The sequence below is a fragment of the Nyctereutes procyonoides genome, unplaced genomic scaffold (assembly GCF_905146905.1).
Source record: "Nyctereutes procyonoides isolate TBG_1078 unplaced genomic scaffold, NYPRO_anot_genome, whole genome shotgun sequence".
Taxonomy (NCBI): Eukaryota; Metazoa; Chordata; class Mammalia; order Carnivora; family Canidae; genus Nyctereutes; species Nyctereutes procyonoides.
In genome coordinates, this window is record NW_026575146.1 from 25381791 (window position 1) to 25405299 (window position 23509).

General features: G+C 36.4%; 1 protein-coding gene across 1 annotated transcript in view; it reads right to left on the reverse strand.

Annotated features, from left to right (window-relative positions):
• MAN1A1 (mannosidase alpha class 1A member 1) overlaps positions 1–23509 on the reverse strand; it is a 164732-nt gene that overhangs the window by 43890 nt on the left and 97333 nt on the right. Inside the window, exon 6 of the mRNA XM_055310756.1 lies at positions 21541–21635. Coding sequence (XP_055166731.1) covers positions 21541–21635 — 95 coding nt within the window. The remainder of the gene's footprint in view (positions 1–21540; positions 21636–23509) is intronic.

Genomic DNA, 23509 nt, shown 5'->3' on the forward strand with positions numbered 1-23509 from the left:
ATTCAGGTAGTCCTATATCCACGCCTAACTCATGAGGCAGAAAGCAAAAACCTAAATGATTTCATGTTGGAGAACAGAGCCTGATGATGGTTTACCATAAACTTTGCCTTGACTGAATGCTAAATTGCACAGGTATAGGGAAGGTCCCCAGTAGGCCAGATTAAAAAGCCAGCAACAGCTGGAAACTGAAAAACTGAACAGAAATCTCAGTTGTTGCACACTGCAGGGGAGACAGTTTATGGTTTGAATTAAGAGAGCTCATAGCTTGCTAAGCAACAACAAAATAATTTTCAGAACATAACACATCAAGGTTGCTAAACATATCCACAGTATCTAGTTTTTAGTAAAAAATTACTAGAGATGCAAAGAAACAGGAAAATGTGACCCTTACTCAGGAAGGGCAGTTAAAAGAGACTGACTCTAAGTGGGTCTAGATGCTGGATTTAGCAATGTCTTCAAAGCAACTATTCAAATACATTCAAAAAATTAAAGGGAAACTTGCCAAAGAAATGGGCTGAAGGAACAGAACAGCACACTTGAAGATACCAATAAAATGATTATATCTGAAGAACAGAGCAAAAATGGACTGAATATAAAAGAACAGAGCTTTGGAGACCAGTAGAGTAACATTTGGAAGTCAAAAATAATGTAACTGTAGTCCTAGAAAGAGAGAAGGAGAAAGAGGCAGAAAAAAATCTGAAGAAATAATAGCTGAAAACTTCCCAAATTTTGTGAAAAAATAGGAAGGTACTAGTCTTAAAAACTCAGTTAACCCAAGGAGGATAAATACAAGGAAAACTATTCCTCACTAGGTACATCAGAGTGAAACTTCTGCTAGCCAAAGACAATGAGAAAATTTTGAAAGCAGGCAGGAAATAAACAGCAAATTACATGCAAGGAAACAATGATAACGCAATGGCTGACTTCCTACAGAAACAATCAAGGCCACAATTTACAGGAATTACATATTCAAAATGCTGATAAAAAAATCTGAAAATTAAAAATTCCACATCTGATTAAACCTTCCTCCAAAGATGAAAGGGAAACATATTTTTGGATGCGCAAAAAACTGACTTCAGTTGCTGTCAGAAGACCTGCAGTAAAAGAAATACTAGAAGAATCTACTCAGGTTGAAGGGAATGACTGCGGGTGGAAACTCAGATCTAGAGGAAAGAATTAAGGGCACTGGAAATGGGAAACTATGGGGGTAAATATAAAGCCTGTCTATGTCTGTTTATTTAGCTGTTTGCCTATTTATCTGAATTTTTTCTTTTCCAAAGGATAGGGAGGTCAAAGGAATGATACTTTTGGAAAGTTCCTGTATTTTATCTGAAATGCAATATAAATTCTAAGTAGACTATAATCCCTAGAGCAAATCTACATGCATATCTAAATACATAAAATATATAGATATATATGTAACACCATGTTGTATGCACACTTGAATCTAATATAACACTTCATGTTAACTAGATTAAAATTAAAAAGAAAATTCTGTAATAATACAGAAAAGGAGAAAAAGAGGACAGCAGGCAACATCAGCTCCGTATTTGCATCAGTTCCCCTTATCCTAATATCACACAGGGGTGAGGTACAGTGGCCCATGTAGACACTGCACAGGTAGCTAGTTTGCATTATAGTTGAGGAAACCTTAATCTTTTAAAGGAACTACTGACAAAGTTGCCCAACTATTGCTCCAGAAGGGGATATTATCTTTATTACCCTGAACAGCAACAAGACAAAACAAAATACAAAACAAAGACATGTTAGATACTTTAACTTCTGAGGCTGTATAAAACATCTTTGAAAAGATAGGAAAAAAGTTGGTGAGTTTCAACAATTCTACCTCTAAGTATTAATCTAAGAGAAAGGAATACATAAGATGTTCACAGAAAGACTTGAACATGAACTTTCATAATCATGATCACCAAAACTTGAAAATAACACAAATGTTCATAAACAAGAGAATGGAAAAGTGATGGTACATCCATATGATGAAATACTACTCAGCAATAAAAAGAATAAACTAGGGATGCCTGGGTGGCTCAGCAGTTGAACATCTGCCTTTGGCTCAGGTGGTGATCCTGGAGTCCTGGGATTGAGTCCTGCATCAGGGTCCCTGCATGGAGCCTGCTTCTCCCTCTGCCTATGTCTCTGCCTCTCTCTCTCTCTCTCTGTGTCTCTTATGAATAAATAAATATTTTTTAAAAGAATGAACTATTATACACAGGATAACATTAATGAGCCTCAAGCACCATGCTGTACAAAAGAAACCAGTCAGATAAAACCACATACTGTATGATTCCCTTTGAATAAAATTCTAGTAAGGGCCAAACTCACTTATAGTGACAGCAACATATCAGTGATCGCCTGGGGTCAGATGAAGGGGGGTGAATGATTGCAAGGGTCACATGGAAGTTTTGTGAGTGATGAAATGTTGTAGATCTTGATTATTTAGCCACTGCTAAAATAATAGGTCTATGGTTAAATGGTCTGTCAAAATTCGCTGAAATTTAACTTGAAAATTGATGTATTTTTGCATGTAAATTATACCTCAATAAACTCAATGAAAGTAAAAAATGGCAAAAAAGTGTATGGTTAAATGGTCTGTTTGTCAAAATTCGCTGAAATTTAACTTGAAAATTGATGTATTTTTGCATGTAAATTATACCTCAATAAACTCAATGAAAGTAAAAAATGGCACAAAAGTGTATTTCATTGGTGTCTCAATAAACTCAATGAAAGTAAAAAATGGCACAAAAGTGTATTTCATTGGTGTCTCTTTAAAAATGAGAATTAAGTCTTTACACTAGATTAAAATTCTATAATCAGAAAAAACTAAAACTTGTTTAAAATAATATTTACTAAAATGCATTCATTACAATTATAAAAAAATTTGTCCTTATAGAGAAATACACCTGTAGTATTCATTGCTATACACTTTTAAATCCTTAGAAAACCAAAATTTTTCTAGATATTGAAAATACGTATTGGAGTGAAAAAGGAGACTAGAAAAAGTGCTTGATTTTCTAGCTCTTCATTTAACATATTCAATAGAAATTTAAGCAATGTTGGAATATCAAATTTATCAGACTTGTGAAAGTGACATAGTTTAGAGAGACCCTTGCAATACAGCTTTCTGGTAATTATTGATTCTTTCCCAGACTATTTCCTCCTTGACAACTTCATTAAAGAAAGTTTTATCTTTAGTTCAAGAGTGAAGAATTTGATTAATTTCATTTTAACCCTACAGCTGTTACATGTGTTTACAATGAATACAAAGCTTTGGTCAAAAAAAAAAAAAGGTCACACTCCAAAAATATCATGATATTGTGATATTGACTTATGGTTTTCTTTATTATATAGCTGACCCTTGAACAACGTGGTGGTTAGGCATGCCAACCTCCCGTCACAGTTGAAAATCCTCGTATAACTTTTGACTCCTCAAAAACTTAAACTGCTGACTGGAAGCCTTACTGATAACATAAAGAATTGGTTAACACATATTTTGTATATTTTTGTATTACATACTGTATTCTTACAATAAAGCAAAGCTAGAGAAAACATTATAAAGAAAATCAGAGAAAACATACCTACAGTACTATATTTATCAAAAAAAAGTCTACATAGAAGTGGACTTGCACAATTCTAATCTGTGTTGTTCAAGGATCAACTGTATATTAATAGTTCTTAAACATTTTTAAATGATTCCTAGACCATATTTTTTTTAATGAGAAAAGCCAACTAGTCTTGACATTCAAATATGCATCTTTGCCTTACCCTCACCCTTCTCTTTTCGGACACAGAATTTCCCATATGCCCTACTGCCTGGATGGGCCACTCTCTCCTCTTTACCTAGATCTCATCTATACATCTGCTTGGTCTCAGTCTGAAATCACTTTTTCAGGATAGTTTTCTCTGACTCCCCTGCAATTTGGTATATTTTTGTGATCAATTAATGTCTGCTCCCGTAGACTATAAATTCCATGAGAGTAAAGTATTTGTTGATTTGTCTGTTTTTTACCAGTTTATCCTTTGCCCCTGGCACAGGGAGGTGTTTAGGAGGACGGTGGCTATCTGATGTAGCTGACTAAATGAACAGGTTCCTTTAATAAATGAGCCGGTTTCCTCAGCTTCTCCTAATCAGAGCACTGGTCTTACCAACTAACCAACTACTTTCCCTGAACAGCTTCTCTGTGCCAGGGCTCATCTCAGTTTAATATAACCGTAGCAACTACAGTTATAGACATAAAATGTAAAACTGGACCTCAGGTAATAATTGCGAGAATGTATCTTGGACTACATGGTCTTTCCACTGATCATACCATCCCATGCTTGCTCTATACCTGAACATGCTGTTTTTTTGTCTTGCCAAAGAATTACTGAAACTTTTTTCACCCTGTCATTAACCCTTGAAATTGCTTATCAAAATGCTAAGGAAAATAGATTATGATTGGATAAAGTTCCCCAAGTGTTAGAACCATAATCCTGAATCTTTAAAAATCTTCACACAAAGGTATTTACGTAGATTTTAAAAGGCAAAGAGAAGAGCACTGCCCTGCTGGGCCACTGCCTGGGCAGCAGGTCAGGGATTAAGGGCACATTAAGATTTGCCACATGGCACTGTGATATTCCACTTTCAACATTCCAGACACCCTGGACTATAAAGATCATGTGTATACACTCTTAATCGGACTTACTTTCCCCCTCATCCTCTAATTACAATGCTTTCATATGAGAAAATTATGAAGAATGTTTCCCCAAATGCTATCTCTACTTTGAAAATCAGCCTACCTGAACAGAACATCCTCTTCCATCCCTTAGAGTATCGAAATGTAATTTAAATCTTTCTTACGATTCATATGTTTATAAGTCTTGTTTTCTTATCATGCCAGAATAAGAGACTCTAGAGAGTATTTAGATAAATCACAGGACTTGGAACAGCAGATTTTAAGGTTTAGGTTATGGGGAAGCCTTAGTCTCTTATCTAGCTATGTAAAACAGAAAAGAAAGCAAATAGTGAAATACCGATTTATAAAAAGACACATTATTTTCACTAAATAATTAACACATATTTACAGAATAGAGATTTACCAACAAAGTACTTTTTCCAGTTATACTGCAATGCACAGTTTTTTGTTGTAGGGGAAAAATAATTGATATACTTTTCTTAAAAAAAAAAAAGACTTTCTTTATTCATTTGAGAGAGAGAGAGAGAGCGCGAGAGAGAGCGCGCACACAAGCAGGGGAAAGGGCAGAGGCAGAGGGAGAAGCAGACTCCCTGCTGAGCAGTGAGCCCGATTCAGGGCTCGATCCCAGGACCCTGTGTTCATGACCTGAGCTGAAGGCAGATGCTTAGCCAACTGAGCCACCCAGGTGCCCTGATCATATTACTTTTTAATTCACCCAGAAGTTTTTATCTCCATGGATTCAACACTCAGTTACACAGAACTTTTTGAAATCCCACAACTTAATGGAATAGGTCTTATCTGTAGGAGTAAACAAAGTGCCAGAAGAACAAGGAAAGGAAGATGATTAAACTTGTCCAGGGTGGGGAAGGAACAAGGTAGAGTGAAAGAGATTGAAGAAATCTTTGAGAATAAGTAGTATAATTGGACCTTCAAAAGTAGCAGGTATTTTTTGGCAGTTAAAAGGTCTGCCTAGGCCAAGGGGCTCTATATACCTGAACATGGGGGTTTGAATGCACAGTGCCGATTTGAAGAAAACCATTAGAGCTTTGGTAAAGCTATTAAAGATTTGAGACTGGGGCACCTTAAGTGTCTGCCTTCGGCTCAGGTCATGATCCCAGAGTCCTGGGATCGAGTCCCACATTAGGCCTGCTCAGTAGGGAGTCTGCTTTTCTCTCTGACCTGCCCCCCCCTCCCCCACCATTCTCTTTCTCAAAAATAAATAAATGAAATCTTAAAAAAAAAAAGATTCTAGACTAAAGAGAGAATGTGTGGAGAGCAGAAGGATGATATTATTTGAGATAACTCTCTCTATATATCTCACAACTATATATCTATATAAATACAGTGGAATTGGAGGGGAGAGAAATTGGCAGCAGGGAGACTATTTCCAAAGCTACTGTTCTAGCTCAGAACAGAACCAAAGGGGGATCTAGGACTGGGTGATAAATGAGAATGGGAAAGAAGCTTGGCTGTGAGAGGTGTCAAAAATACTATGGAGATGAAATAGATAGGATCTGATGACAGACTAGCTGTCAGGGAGAAGTATTTAAAGACCTCAGGATGTTTGAATTGAGGTTACTGGTATAACAAAAGGTCTGGAAGGGAAACTCAATTGGGGATTAAAATACTGCACATGACTTTTGACAAATGAAGTTGAGGAGCTATCTGGCACTCAGTAGGATATCGGGATTAAATTCTGTAGTGAGGGCTGGGCTGGAGATCTGGATTAAAGGGTGGCTACTGCCTTTTAAAGTCTAGGAGGACTTTGGATGTGCTTGCATGTAAAGGGTTTGAAAGAGAGCCTCAGTTGTTGATTCACTCATATAGACCTACGCCTACCTTTGTGCAGACAGTGAAGACTAGAAGGCAGAAATGAAACAGCTCCTCCTTGTGTAACTGTGTCATGGCGTCAGGATCACACCAAAATGTGTGCCTAGCACGCTTGCCTTGCTTGTAGCCACAGCCTTTACAGATGGCTAAAGGTAACTATGTTTTTCAGCATTTTGGGGAGGCCCCTTCATCTATGCCCTAAAGAAGGACCTGGACACTTGCCGCTCATTTGTCCCTGCAAGAGCATTCCCAGCCTGGGAGGATTGAGATAAGGGAGGCCTCTCGATGAGCAACCAGGGAAGGACCGCAGATGCAGGGGAAGTAGGAAAGCTTCCTGGGAGTGGTGCTGGCTATGCCATGTCTTGAAGGGGATGGGAGAGAGGGGATCTTGTTCCAGCCAGAAATAATATAAATGCAAGGAGGAAAGAGAAACCATGACATAACTGAGAAATTATACAGCTTTGTACAACAGAAATACAGAGCATCTTTTTGCCTAATTTTGATTTTTTTTAAAGGTAATGAGTCACCATGAAAGAAGAACAAGGAAGTGAGATGATAAAGTTTCCATGTAAAAAACACTTCCACAGTGCAGAACTTTGAAAGATGTCTTGGGAAACTGGCAGTAGGAAGATCCATTAAAGGTTATTGCAATGGTTGAAATGAGTGATGATAAGAGCCTGAGTGGAAGAGAAGGAAGACAGGACCAGAAATAAATTGAGAACAGAATTGAAGCAAAACGTTATAGATGAAGAATTGGCAAGAAAGAAAAATGATGGAGGGGCCAGGGAGGAGAAGGGGCCCCAAAACCAGCTCCTGGAAGGACAGGGGGTACATTCAGGAGTATAAGTGATGTATGAAGGGGTGGGTATTGCCTTTTAAAATCTAGGGGGACTCTGGACCTGCCTGCATGAAAAGGGTTTCAATGAGAGCCTCATATAGACCTACTAAGACTCTTATTGGGTCCAGTCTCCAATTTTGGCCATGTTATCACAAAGATGGGGAGAAAGGACAGAAGTAAAAGAAGAATCACTAAGGTGGCAGGAAGGAAGAAAAATTGGTTCTATCAAAAAAGGTTTGAAAGGATTCTAGAAGAGAAGATGAAGGGGAGATTTCCATAATCCCACCTTTTATATCCAGATAACAAAGATGCTATGCATATAATTTCCCATTGTTCACTCTTTAGAAAGGATTCTATTTCCTTATATTTCTTTTTATCTTTAGTGGAAGCGAGCTTAACATAAAATTCTTGTAGATATATCAAACCCTAGAATTACTGGTGAAATTCAGTTCTGGAAGGTATGGAGAATTCAACCAGACTCACTGAAAACTTTTTTAATAACTTGGAGGTGCTCGATGTTTATAGCAGTGATGTCCACAATAGCCAAACTGTGGAAGGAGCCTCGGTGTCCATCAAAAGATGAATGGATAAAGAAGATGTGGTTTATGTATACAATGGAATATTCCTCAGCCATTAGAAATGACAAATTACCCCTCCCCCCATTTGCTTCGACATGTATGGAACTGGAGGGTATTATGCTGAGTGAAGTAAGTCAGTCAGAGAAGGACAAACTCTATATGGTCTCATTCATTTGGGGAATATAAAAATTAGTGAAAGGGAATAAAGGAAAAGGAGAGAAAATGAGTGAAAATATCAGTGAGGGTGACAAAACATGAGAAACACCTAACTCTGGGAAATGAACAAGGGGTAGTAAAACAGGAGGTGGGTGGGGGGTTGGGGTGACTGGGTGACGGGCACTGAGGGGGGCACTTGGCAGGATGAGCACTGGGTGTTATGCTAAATGTTGGCAAATTGGACTCCAATAAAAAAAATTAATCCCTTAAAAAAAAACAACTTGGGAGTTGTTTCATCATCATCAATAGAGTACAAACAGACAAGCACCATACTAGCCTATAGGGGCAGTAAAATACCTAGACATCTCCCTCTGTCTTTCTACCAGGTACCAAGTAGATATATATGCTTTTAAATTAAAAAAAAAAAAATATATATATATGTAGTTCAAATAGTTCCAAATGATTTCAAAAGGGAATTCAAATTACAGAATTGGATATTTATGTCTGCGCCAGATTAGATTCAATCAAATTAATGAAACTTTAAAAATACACATATATTTGGAACTTCATAGACTACAGAGAATGGCAGACACATAAGGCATTAATATGAGCTGTCTGGCTGCCTATAGCTTATACACTCATAATTCCTCTTGCTTCCCATCTCCTTCCCTTTACACCCTTTTCCTTTAGGATAAACATAAGAATAAATACATTTTGCAGCACCTTTTGTTTGAAAAGAGACCTAGGTTTTACTGTCTTTAGAAAAACTCAAAAAGTAAATCTATTATCTTTATAAATTCTATATAGAGCCAACACTTACTCTACAAATTCCAGTTTTTGAAATCTCATTTTCAAATATAAATATGAAATAATTACTCTTAGTCATAGGCCTCAGAAACTCAGATTAGCCAATTCTGTAACTTGAAACCCTTCGAATCTAGCAAAAACTTTGCATACTTGCACGAAATATGCTGTTCATTTAAAAAAATATCACACTTCCAGGATAGATGGATACCTGCAGCCATTTTAGTGTTTACCCAATCAATATTAAATATTAATGACTTCAAGCACTTTCTGATATATTTCATATTAAAACCAATAATTCACCTTAGAAAATTTCTTGATCTAATTGATGATCTTTTCAGGCATGCCTCCGCAGCTGACCCATTTTAAAGTGAAGAAAATTAATACAAATAACAGAGAGTGTGCCACAAGATTATTTAGTCTTATAATATTTAGAGCTGGTTAAAAGTAATTTAGAACTTCCCTTGAAACCAATTTAAAAAATATTCTCAAGAGTAATCTAAACAGGATCAAAGTCCACTTAATATAACGAGACAATATGCCCATTATAAACTGCCAAGTGATAAGACATTGGTCTGGGCTTGACAAAGGTAAATGACATTTGGATATTTATTGTTTATGGCAGCAACCTTTGAAGCAGAATGCAAGACTCTTAATTAGAGTGCAGGAAGAAACTATCAAAGCTGCTATTCCTAAATTTTTTATCTGGAAGGGAAAAAAGAAAGCTTTATCAAATTAAATATTCAGATATTCACGCTCCCCTCCCTTGGTGCTTATGTAAAAGGCTTCATACAAGATACTCCCACGATGTTCCTGCAGAGATTACACAGTGAGCAGAGGTCAGCAGGGGACCTCACTTGTTCTACAGCTGTCAGTGACTTTTGATATGTTGTGGTTTATGAGCTATAGAATGTCATTGATACAGTTAATTTTAAAACCCAAGACCTTTCGCAGTAGAGTAATTGTGGTATTACAGTATTTTGTAAAGAGATGGACAGTGACCATGAAAATATTTTGCAACAGAGATTTTCTCATTGTCTTGAGGCAAAGTATTTAGTCAGGAGTTGCTATTTCAGAAAAAGAAAAGTGTATTTGCTGAAGTTTTCTGGGACAGGTGGTTGTCCGTAGTATGCTACCCTACAAGTTAGGAGGAGAGAGAGGAGGAAGAGAAGAAACAGGAAGAAAACAACACACTTAATCTACAACTTGAAAAAAAAATGTAACAGTTTAACATGGAAAAAGAATCTGAATTTGTAAAGAACTCTAAGGAAAGATCATTTAGAAACTAGACATTTATAAAAATATTTATGAAAGTGGATCATATTACAACTCATATCTGTATCGTGAGAATGAAAGTTTTTATTCTGCTTTAAAATCTAAAGGAAGAGTTCCAGAGGTTTTTCTTTCTTTCTATTCTTTTGCAAGAACAAAGGATGGTATCAGGAAAGACTGACATTTTCTGATAGAATTACAAGAATATTCTTTGCATAATCAAAGGATGGGATTTAAAACAAACATCATGTTTAGGAAGGTCAGCCAGTACCACTCTTCTCTCACTAACACAACTTCGTAATCTTTTCTGGGCAGCATCAGAATCAAATTTTGAAATATGTAGTAACGCAGAGTAAGACCTTTGACTACTTATTGTATCACAAGCCTTACACTAAAAAAAAAAAAAGACCACACTGCTCTGATTAAAATTATTATTTATTCCTAATAAAATATTTCCTCTCCTCATCTGTTTCTTGTCCTTTACAAATTTACTTTTGAGTGTTTTTAAATGCATAGCACGTATTAATACAGTGGTATATGTATATATAATTTACAAATAAAAGTGCATGTTCTAGAGTAAGTGCTCAAAAATATTTTACTGATAAGAGGGCAAAAAAACTTAAAAACCATGAGCTTATGGTCCTGATAGAATAGTGGGGTGCAAATTTCTTCGTGTGGCTAGCTACAGTAATTACATGTAAATCAGTGGCTAAAAGTGCTGCCTTTGTACAGTGTTAACATAAAATTTTCAAGACCCACAATTTTAATGCCTCACAATTAATGAAATCACCACAATTTTAGTCCTTATTGCAGTCCTTACTTTAGTTTATTCCAATAGTTTAAAAATAACCCTTCTTCAGCTGGGCAGTTCAATTGTGTACTTTATTTCCCTTTGTCTTTCCAGATGAGGACAATTGCTATGAGGATCCTACAATGCTTCCCTTGAGGAAGCCTATGAGTTATAAACTGAGCACAAGGGAGGCTTGTTAGAATCACAGATGTGTGTATACCTATCACACACATATACACATACATGCGTGCGTGTGTGCACACTTCTTTACATGAAAATCCCCTCTTTTGTGAAGTCTAATTTTAACACAGGTGGTAGGGATGGATGGTATGGAGAGCTGCCATGATGATTTCAGGATCCTGAAATTCCAGTGTCTTTTGGATCTAAAAGACCCTAGGCTTTTTGAATTTCAGGGTTCTGTCACAGACATTACCCCGATAAAATTGATACAATTTATTGGTCCCACTTCAACAAATGAGAAAACCAGAGAAGAGAAAGAAGAGATATGATCATGTTAATTTTTAATAGAATTATATCTGTAAAACACAGCATCTTAAATGCATGGTTTGATGTGTTTTGAGAAATATTTATGTTTGTCACACTGTTTTTAAAGTAGTGAAAGCAGGACTTATATTCTTGTTCTTCCTGCTGCCATTTTCTTTAACATAATCAGCAAAGTGATAGAAATTGGCACTGTCAGATATTAAAAAATTATGGCAAATCTGTAATTCATAATTCATTTATTTCCCAAAGCCCATTTGTAGAGTGTCTATGAGGTATAAAAAGGCACTATGCTGACAGTTCTTTGGGACCAAGAGTGGGACAGGACATTCTGTAGTCTGAGGAGAGAGGGCACCAACCTCCAGGTCACAGGCATAGAAAAACAGAGATGAGAGAACCCAAAAATGTGTTTGAATCATTTTGTCCATGGCATACAGAAGATCTCTTATAAAATATGCTTTAAGAGTTTAGCAAGTAGATTCACTGACCTTTAAATAAATGTAGTCATACTTAAAAAGAAAGAAACACACAACAAATCCAAGGGATTTGTACGATGTATTCACACACAGTTATTAAGAATGATACCCACCTTTAAAATGGTTTATGTAACTTTTATTGTACTTCCAGAGGGTAGGATAGATTTATGTTCAAATTTTGGAAAAGTTTTCACTGATAGGACCATTATAGTAATTGCACTGGATCTGTTTATTAATTTGTCACAATTAAGTCAATAAGAGCTTTACTAATGTCCTATTACTTGATTAGTTTTGAAAGTGATTATCTTAAGAACTCGACTTAATTGGAAGCCTCTCAATTTACAAGGTACATTAAACTCTCAGTAGCATCTTAAGATTATTCAACATATGCAGGTCAATTACCAGTAATCACTGTTTTGTACAAATGTTCCATAAAAACTATAGCATGACATGACAAAGAGGGAAGGTAAGATCTAATTAATAATGCTAAACTTCAATTGACATTTCCAGGATAAAAGGGCAACATGAGCATTCATATAAAGTCTTCCCAAAACTAGGTCTGTTACTAAAAATCAAATAAAGGAAAGCCAGCAGCTCTCCACCTTAGAGATGAAGATAGTTTGTCATGATTGCTAAATCACCAAATTGCATTGCCTGTACTCATGCCCAGCTGCACATTAATTTCCAAATTAGTAAATTACAATTAATTCTTATTATTGCTCCATCACTTTTCTTTTTCTAGTTAATAAAAGACTGTAATCAATTATTGTTCATCCCATTTTTAGACCAGATCAACTACAACTATTACTGCATGAGCAGGAAACATGGAGTGGTTAATGTACCCACAGAGATTATAAAGCCTTTAAAAACTATTGGCTGTAGTATAAATACTTTATATTGATCTTCCAATTCCCAAAGATTCAAAGTAGTTCATTGAATATTTATAGTGATTAACAATAATAAGGGCTGAGAAAGTGCTTTGATACCTAGGCTGATTTCCAAACATCTAATCAAACGATTTCATAAACTTTTAGATTAAACTTTATTAATCAGATATTTGAAAGGTTTGCCCCACACTAAAAACATGAGCCTGGTCTTGAGATTAATCACAGGAAAAATTGATTGCTGCTTCATTAAAAACCCAGGATAGCAAGCTCCTTGAAAAGATTATTCCACTGCTGACCTGTAAAGTCATTGTATGAATTATGTGTTCTGACTTGTTCCTAATTTAAGTCCTGGACACCGAATACATTTCAAATTGCCAAGTCTGATTTGCCACCGATTGTGTGAATATAGCAAACAAAGCCGAATCTGTAAAATACTAGTTCTGCGCCTTTGAAAAACTTGAGATGAAAGCCACTGAGTTTGTTGCATTCAAATAACTATAATTGTCCTTAAAATTGCCCTGGTGAGTTAACTGCTTAAACAGTGGGAATGCTGTGGGGAAAGCAGTGGTCATATTTAACAACCAGTCTCATGGATTTTGTATTAAGGATCTATCTGCCAAAAACTGAAAAGTGAGGAAGGCCTCTTAACAGACTTCCCACATACCACAAGTCATTTTTAAAGAGATTTAAGGAGCCCTCTTGGGATAGATTGTCTTTCAATTGCCTACACATCACCTTTGATAAATTTCTGCACTTTAATTACTCATATGCTGTAATTTAACCTTAACTGTAGGTCCTTAAGGAAATACAGAAAAAAAAAAATTCAGCATCTAATCCATGGTTGAATAGAACATTAGCCGCTTTACTCCATTCACATGTCAATTTTCTCCCATTCCCTACCAGAAGCACAACTGAAGTGATCTGTGGCAGATGGGTATTCATGAAGCAAGAGGGTGGGGTGGTGTAGAGAAGTAATGAGGACTGTGAAAGCCTGTGTTCAAAGACAGATGTGGTCTGCTTCCTCCTCCAGGGAATAAAAGACATGGAAAATCTCATTTACCTGGGTATTAACTTCAATTACAGCCAGGGGAGTGGGAAGAAATGGAACAGTTCAGGCACCTTTAGGTTCTTCAAATTCTTACTGCCTCACAATGACTAAGAAATAGCAAAGCATCCTTTTTCAGAACTGCTTGTCTCTTAAGTCTCAAAAAAGGAGGATATACACGAAGGACATTTAAATTAAGCACTGCTACCTTTATTGTCCACTTGGAATAAATAAAAGCCTTTAGTTTGGTCAAGCTACTGAGTGCCTGGCATAGATGTAGTGATATGAAGCTTGGTGAGAGAATTAAATGATCCAGAAGAAGCCTAGGTTCCCCACCCCCCACCTCCTTCCTCTGGGAAGATGATCACAGCCTCTGGCTCTGGGACGCCCTCAGGTACAGGGGCAGGTCACCAGCTGCTTAAAATAAAGTTGCTTTGCCTGAGCCATGGCATGACTTTACAGAAATGATTCTCCTTTCTAAATTACCCCGAAGTCCTTAATTAAAAATGCATTTTCCTCCCTCTATGCTAAAATGCACCAACATTTGCTTTCTAGTCTTATCAGTTTAAAAAAAAATTAAGAGTACATGGGAAAAAGGAACATGTAAATTCTTTTTGGGTAATTGTCTGGAATTAGCGGCTTTTCAGAAGCAGCAACAAACTGCTTAGAGTTAAGTGAAAGTGTTGGGTAATAACAAAAGTAAACTAGTCATAGAAACAGAAACCCCCACATTCCTCACCCCCCCAAAGGATGTTTGGAATTGGGGGCTTCACTGAGCAGCTCTGAGATTTAAGAATCTAAATAGCTCTGACGGCTCATTTTTTATATTACAATGGTTCTTAAAGTGTGGTTGAAGCATTCGCTTCTGCATTGGCTGGGATCCCATGAGGAATGCAAATTATTGAGCCTTTACCAAAAACCTGTCCACAGAAACTCTGTGGGTGGAGTCCAGCTATATGTGTTTTTAAGAAACCCTCTAGGCAATTCTTACATACTCTAAAATTTGAGAGCTATTGTTCTATTAACGCTGGATATTTTCAAACCAATTTTCTAATATTTCTATATTTCAATGTTAAATTGACCATCAATGGACAGAGAAGTGTTTTCAAAGTTAAGTGAGAAGAGGAATGAAGCTGGAATCCTCAGGATATACATACATACTAGACTTAAAGCAGTGATTCTCAACCCCAGCGGAATATTGGAATGGCTGAGGAAGGCTTGAAAAATGCCAGGACCTCATTCCAAGCCAAATGAAACAGACTGGTAGAGAGGGGGACAGCAATAATATATACTTTTAAATGCCTTAGTTATTCTCAAGCACTGGAAAGGCTGAGAATCATTGATAGAAGGTAACCACAGCAGTTGGGCTCTCAACACAAGTTGGGCAGCTTAAGAATTAGGAAAGAGAGCTGTGTGGATGTTTACAGCAAGAATACACACATATTTTCACAGACAAGGTTTGTGCCATATTAATAGAATACTAATTAATATGTGGGACTTGTGAAAAGAACATTGCATTTTATTGCCTCACACTCTTCTTAAATCTTATGGATGGAGCAGTTCTTATTTCTAGAGGAGATAATTCACCAATAAGTACAATTTTAGAAAAATGAGTTTTGGTCCTACAGGCGAATTCCAAAATTATCTAAAAAAAATAATAAGTCCTTAAGGAAATACAGTATGGAGCTACCAGAATCCTGTATGTACTACATGGAGACATTCTCTGTATACTCCCAGCTGGTTCTACCAATACCATCTCTCTTCCTGACCTGGAAAATGGGACTTGAGAATGGGTTAGAAAGATTGAATGGCTGTCGTACTGTCTTAAAGAGGCATCAAAACCAAATTAGTTTTAGCTATATATTATCGTGTGTGTGTGTGTATAATGATATATAATTTTATAATGAAATAATTTTATAATGAAAACTGAGAACAAGACCATAAATTAATAATAATTTCAATTTACCTTTATTTCTTATCACTTTAAAGTGATAAATCTCTTGTTGCAATTAATTCATTAGATTTTCACGAAAGCTTTATGAGGTCATCAGAATAAGTATGATTATTGCCATTATTTTAATTTAATTTATGAGAAACCTGGGTATTAACTTCAATTACAGCCAGGGGAGTGGGAACTGACAAACTCAGTTTAATGAATAATCCAAGACCAAGAGCTATATCGACAATATTAATAAATAGCAGCTTTAACTATGGTACTAATATTCTAATGTCTCCTATTAATAACTTTGTACATGTCAGTATTAAAACCTTAAGATATGGTTACTACTATTTCCAAAAAAGTACAAATGGCCAAAAGAATTAAAATAGATAAAAGAGGGAAGTCCAATTTAATAAAACATTCAATTAGAAAAAATAAAGACACAGAGGAGGTTAGCTTAGATGCTTAGAAAGACCAGAACTTCTTTCTTTCCTAAAGTTGGCTGGACTCCTCTTTGAATTCTTAACAGATCCATAAAACATATAAATAAAAGAGAATAAGACACAACTCTGATTTTACACTCAGGCTGTATCACTTCTGCAGAACCTTTTTTAGCATAATTGCTATTTTGCTTCAGAATATTAGCAAATCCTTAAATATAAGTTTGTCATACTCATGCTAAAAATGTGTTTCTTGATTTTTTAAAAAATATTATTCTTATGATGTTGAAGTATGAAACCGTATTCTGCTTTTATAAATTTAATAATGTGGACATCCATATTTCAACTGTCCAAAATAAAACACAGGGAGATGTATGGAAAATATTTTAAAAGATATTTGGTCTAATTAGACCGTCTTTCATAGTCTGTGTCTATTAAAACCAACTACAATCAATATTTAAGCACTTTACACCACCAAAATAGAATGCAATAAAGGGGCTACCGCCTTTTGTTACAATATACATGGTACACGTGCATCACACAGGATAATCTTTCACTATTAGAAAACATTAAGCTATGTACTATTCTTAATTAAGGTCCCATTTCAGTTAAAGTAAAGCAATTTGCAATTTAATTATAATAATAATACAAATTGCAATGTAACTAATGATAGAGTATGCATTTGTGTTGGTAATTAGTCAGTAAATAAGGCTTTACAAAGCAGGAAATAAAAACAGGTGAGAGAGTTCTGCTCATTCATCACCTTGCTGCCTAATGAGAGCTGGAAAGGAGATCAGTCATTTCCCAGCACATTCCTTGATGTGCGCCACAAAAGTGCACACTGTAGACATTCCACCAATCTAATATAACCACCAGGCAAGTGTTGCGAGTGTCAGTTTTTAGAAAAATCCACCAAGAGAGAAACAAGTGATAAAATAGTATATAGCTAAAACTAACTCATCTATCAAGAAAGACAGAATAATTATTAGGAATGCCTAGACTGCATGCCCTGTGATAGAAATGAATAATGGGAACATTAGCTATATTATTTTAAATTAAGAACACACTGGAGAAAACCCCCAAATTTAATAAGTTTACTCTACCTACGCTTGACTTACACCTAGGAATATGGAAATGGTGAAATGCCTGATTTCACAAACCACAGAGGCGATTTTTCTTCTGTAGGGAAGAGGAAAAGAATGCAGAGGGCCTCCTGTTCACAGTAATAATAAAATCAGACATCAAATTTTGACATTTTTCACGTTAGAGAAATTGAGTTCTACCAAAAATCTAATCTACTGAAAAGGCAACGCTTTCCTTTTAGCAGAGGTGCGATATAACTCCTGTATCTTCATTCTACTATCGTACTGGTGAAGCCAGTATGTTGGTCCAAACAGGTCCTGTGTATAATAACACTAGGTATCAAATTACCACTAAGTCACAATTCCGATTAACTACAACTTAAATATAGCAGCTCTGAAACTAAGAATTATTACAGATGTAGCAAAAGAGATAATTACTTTTTTTTTTTTCTGAACAGATTTTGGGACAGAATTCCTAAGGTAGAATGTGAGTAAATAATTTAGAAGTTCTGCTCTTCTCAGTTTGTACAAATGCTGAAATCCAATTTGGCTTATTGGTGTTTTGGCTTCAAATGCATCAACCTCACCAATTCAAACTGCTTGCTTTAAATTCAGCTCAGTGAAGACTTAGTATCTCTCCTTGGCACAATCTTACGTTTGTCAATTACATGAGTGTATATAATATAGTAACATATAAAATATATATTGTGCTTTACCAACCAGGCTCTGAATACCCTGAGGGAAAGACTATGTCTGTTATCTTTTTAAATAAAGTGAAGAGAAACAGGAAAATCTTCCCAGGACCTAGCATGGAAACTTCATCACAGCAGCGACTAAAATAAATGTTTATTTCTTACAAAGAGAAGGTAAAGAAACCAATTATCTTCAGGCAATGATCTGAATACTAGAGGGATGAGAATGGATAACACCAACATGTTCACATTTTTTTTGTTAACATATAGGTGTTGGCAAAGGACAGCATCCATATTTTCAGAATTGAGAGGGAAGATGACTATGATATTACAGACAGCATATTCTATACCTCTCCCATTTTAATTATTGCCCAAATTCTCAAAGCCAGTCAACAGTGAGTATGTAGCTCTTCTAAAAAGCATCCTCAAGCACTTTTTTCTTGTGGGCATCATTCCACAGACACTCCCTTATTCTGAGAAGATAATTAAGAAAATCTGCTTTTGCCAGACATATTTTTTTCTCCTCTCTTTTGAAAATTCTACTGGTGACAGTCTTTAAAGAACTAGAAAAGAAGTTCCCTGCCAGCTGTCCTTTATCCTCTAGCCCATACTGTAAAAATATAGATATTCAGAGGAAACAGCATATATGTACGGGCTGACAGGAACAGCACATCCTGAAATGTAGTTATTGCAGATAAATATGAAACTCTGTCTTCTCCTAGAGGATATTCTCTAAGATGATAAATAAACCTCACAGCTGGAAGGAGAATGGATTCAATGAGTACACTTGATTGGGCAAAGGGATACAAGGCATTTTAGTGTATTAATCGTACTATTAATTTTGCCATGGCTTATTCTCTGCATTTGGGTAAGTTACCACTATTTCATAAATGGGACTGAGAATAGATAAAATGTATGATCAAAAAATTTATACAGATCGCCAGGAAGAATTTAAGTGTTCCCATCAACTGTCAAAGGGTCACCTAATTTCCTCTTGTTTGACATGAAAATATTAGAGAATACATAAATAAAATGGCACATTCATTTTTACCATATATAATTATCCTGTAATCCCCGAAATTAAAAAAATCTAATGTAAGATACTGTAAACTCAAAATAACGTTTTATTAAAAAAGCATAATGCCCCAGTTAATGAATTTCTAAGAGGTATAGATATGAAAGTCAACAGAGGATTAATAGTTTTTAGAAGTATTTCTTCATGTACTGAAAAATGTCTCCATATTTTTCTACACTAAGGATAGATTTAACTGAAGTAAAATCATCTTGGCTGTTAGAAATAAACACTAAGTAAAACTAAATAGGCTTTAAAATAATCTAATTTCTTATGCTTTTTTTTAAGAGAGGCTAGAACTAACTGAATGGTATCAGCACCCTACAATAATTGGCTGAACTTCTGCAAAGATGTAGATGCACACCTCTCTCTGCTAGTTTTAGTTGGGACTTACTTAATTTCAATACTTTCCAGGAAGCATTATGAACTAGCTCCACAGAATCTTAGAGTAGAAGGTTGGAGTGATCATTCACTCCAGAATTTTAAGCTTGGGGTTCTTAGGTTCTAGGTGGGCTGCAATGGTACTGTTTGCTTTTGGAAATTATGTAAAAATATGTGTACTCAGGAATGTGCATTTTATGAGGAGAGAGCCATGTTTCATCTGAATTTCAAAGGGGCCTATAAGCCTGTAAAGGTTCACAAAACAACTACCGAAGTAGCCTAACTTCCGTTTACAAATAATCCTGGAGGGTTGAAATGACTGCTCTAAAGACACCTGGACCTAGAACCAGGTCTCCTGATAACCATTGAAATCAATGTATTATTATTCTCATATTTTTTTCAGAGGGTAAATAGGACAAAAAAGTGTTAAATGTGCAGTGTTTTTGTAACCAGGTCTTATTTCAGGGAGCAGATTAGTTTCTAGGTCAGAATACTATCTATAAATACAAAGTCCAAAGATATGGAAGGTTATTATAGGTGATCTATATGAGCTAAATAAAAAAACTCATGGTCATCCAAACGAACACCATCCTGCCTCCAGGCCAAGCATATACCCACTCTTGCTTTAAGTCCCTGTAGCAGATGCTATGATCTCAAGGTGACAGAGAAAACCGTAAGACCCCTAAAGGGATAAATGGATCCTGAGACATCACAATATATAATAGAGTACATGGCCTAGCTGTGTGTTCTCTCCCTGTCTCACTGCTCTACAATACCCCCGCCCCAAACACACACACACTTACACACACAGGCAAGCACACACACACTTACACACAGGTATAGGGTGATTTCAAGGCACAGATACATAACATACAATTGAAAACAAAGCATGACATTTAACTGATTTATTAATCAAATAATTAATTTCATGATTTTTTAAGATTAATTTTAGGAAAGTCACTAAAAGAAATAATTAAGAATAAACATGCATTAATCCTGCCAAACCACCCTGTACATCCTCTTGGCATTTCTAAACCAAGGAAGCCCTTTCGTTCGTGCCTATGCATCAATGTGTGTATAAACGTCTAAGCACATATTTTATCTCTACCATTAACAGACGGTATGATGTTGGGCAAGTTACTAGTTACTTAATTTCTCTGCAACACAAGTTCCTTATTAGTTTCCGTTAGTAAAATGGGGATAACAACAGTATGGACCTTATTGGGTTATTGTGGGATTGAATGTCGCAATACATGCCCAGAGCCTAAAACAAAGCTTCATATTTCATGATGATAAAATAGCTATAGTTATCATCATTATCACCATCACCACAAAGAGTTACATAAGCAATTAATTACTTATGGGGAAGAAGGAGTTAAGAAGGAAGTTTAAGATAAAACTGTTGATTGACAAAATGTAGAAGCTATTGTGAAAATTCAAACTACTCCTTGGGAAAGTACCAGAAAGTCCGTTTAATACCGGTTTTCTCAGAGCAAAATTCCCATGGACTTAGCATAACAAGATTCTCCACCCAAGCATGAGCAGGTCTGGCTAATCTGGGTCGGCAGGGCAGTTCCCTTCTCTCCTTTACAGATGTGGGCAGGGCAGCCCCAGGTGCTCCCCTTTTGTCACCCCTTACAGGGGAGATCTGATCAGTCCAAGGCTCTAAGCTCTGCAATTACTCTGCCAGAGGCCTAACTGAAGTAAGTGCTCTTAGGAACTGGATGGACTCTTTGGAAGTGAAATGCTTTGGTGACAATTTTAAAGGTAAAGGGATGCTCTTGGTATCTATAGAGAAACGAAATGTACTATCACCATGAAATAACGAAGATCTCAAATCATGTTTGGCTTGGATGACCCTGTTGGGGTCATGCCATCTCGTGACAGGGACCCCCGTAAGGCCAAGGAGCACTGGAAAACTAATAGCTTCCACTCACAGATGGATGCCAAGACTGCCAGTGGTATCAGTCATTGACATCATACAAGTAATTATCCATTCAGTTAAGTCATGGTATTGCATGTTCCAACTTAAAAAAAATATATGTTGTTAAAATGAAGAGTTTTACCTTTTTATATTCAGCAATGCCCAAGGTATTCCAGATGGAGTATGAAATGCAGGTAACAATTTCACCCCAAGTTCCACTGCTTTCTTTCGAAATATCTGAAAAGTTAAACAATTACATAAGCTACTGTTGTAAGCAAAACAAAAAGTGCTCTACTATCATCGCACTTTTCTACTTTAAATTTTTCTTTATGTGAAAAAATACAAGTTTCTCAAATTAACAGAATTACCTAGCAAAGCAAGAATGGTCCAAGGGCCATCATGCTGTGGGGAATTTATTACTAATCTTGGTTGTACAATTAGAATCATGTTGGGAGACCTGAATAATGCTGATGTCTGGGCTGCACTCCTGAGGTTCTAAATTCTATAGTTTGAGGCTTCCAGATCAGAATTATTTCTAAAAGCACCATGGGTGATGTCCCGTGATTCTAAAACACAAGCCAGGGGGAGAACCACTGCTGTTCGAGGGTAAGTCCTGGGCTGAAAATTGGGAGACCTGGATCTGTTCTAGCTTCACTTATTTACCAGGGCACAGAGAAAGGAGAAGTTTTTAAAAAAAGACATATTATTGCAAGTGACCGTTATGTTTTAACTTCCTCTGATTTTAAGAGTAGGTGAAATGGATGATACAAAGTTAAATTAGGTACAAATTCTGCCCAGAATGTATAAGGAAGATAATATATGCACACAAATATCTAGAATATAGATAAAATGAGAATTGGTGATAAAATCATCTGGGAGTTCAGATGAGCTCAGTAAGGCTGCACGGTGGAGATAGTATTTGGATGAACACTGTCTGCAGCACGTAAGGGGGGCAGTGATACTAGAGATTAGAAAGTGGAAGAGGCACCCCCATAGGCATCAGGGTAAACATAGCCACAGGCAAGTGGGGGCATGGAGTAGAAATGGAATAGGTGTCAGCTTGCCCAACCAAAAAAGGGAGCATACAGGTAACAAGGTCGGACATACACTGCATGGGCCCAAATCATGGAGGGTTCTAAATAAAAGGCTAAGAATTTTACTCTGTTAAAATGGGAAAATATTGAAAGTTTTTAAGCAGCCACTTCACTTGAGCAGATTGTGCTTCAAGAAGAGTAATTAGATGACATCCATTTACAGTCTCATTAAAGGAAGACCTGCTCCAGCTTTCCCCAGGACAGCTGAGGCAGCTAGCAGGTGCCTTACCCTTCTTATACTGGAGGGCTGGGAACTATTTTCTTTTGCCTTTTCCTTAAACAATGGAGATGTCAGAAAGGCTGGGGGAACCCGGAAAAGCATGGAAAATGGGAACAAAGTCCTCTCCCAGGCAATGGGAAAGCATTCTTTAAACCCAGTGTCAAAGAAGTCTTGTGTATCTTCTCCAGAGGGAAGGGTTCCAGTCCATAACTCCTGCTCTAAGACCTGAGTCTCTCCAGAGAGAAATGCAGGCCCTTGGGCTCCCGGACTGAATATACTCTAGTAATGTCCATGTTGATGCTATTTCAGAAACCCTACTCTTTTGCAATCTCTCATTTATTAATGAAAATTAAGAAAGCAATGATTTTTAATACAAATTTTTGATTGACAATTTGGATAAACTATCTTTCCTGGTATAAAAATAAGGACACAGACATTTACAGTATAGAGAAAGCACTAGAAAATTCCCCCACTCTCTTTAAAGTGGACAATTTTCCCATTTCAACAGCTAACAGTATATGGAGAGAGAGGAGAAAGAAAAAACAGACCAGAAGCTCTATTCTTCCTTTTCTCTGCCTTACCCTAGAGAATTCCATGTTCTTGTCTGCTGAAAGGGATTATCCAATCACTGTCCAGCCATCTGTTGACTTCCTAGTTTCCACTTTTTAAACTGTTAATTAATTAACTCCTTTTCAAGAAACTTACATAAGATGGAAGTCAAACGATGCAATTAAAACACCATCGTGGATATTATAACCATATGGCGTGGGAGGTTAAGGATGAAGGCTTTGAAAACA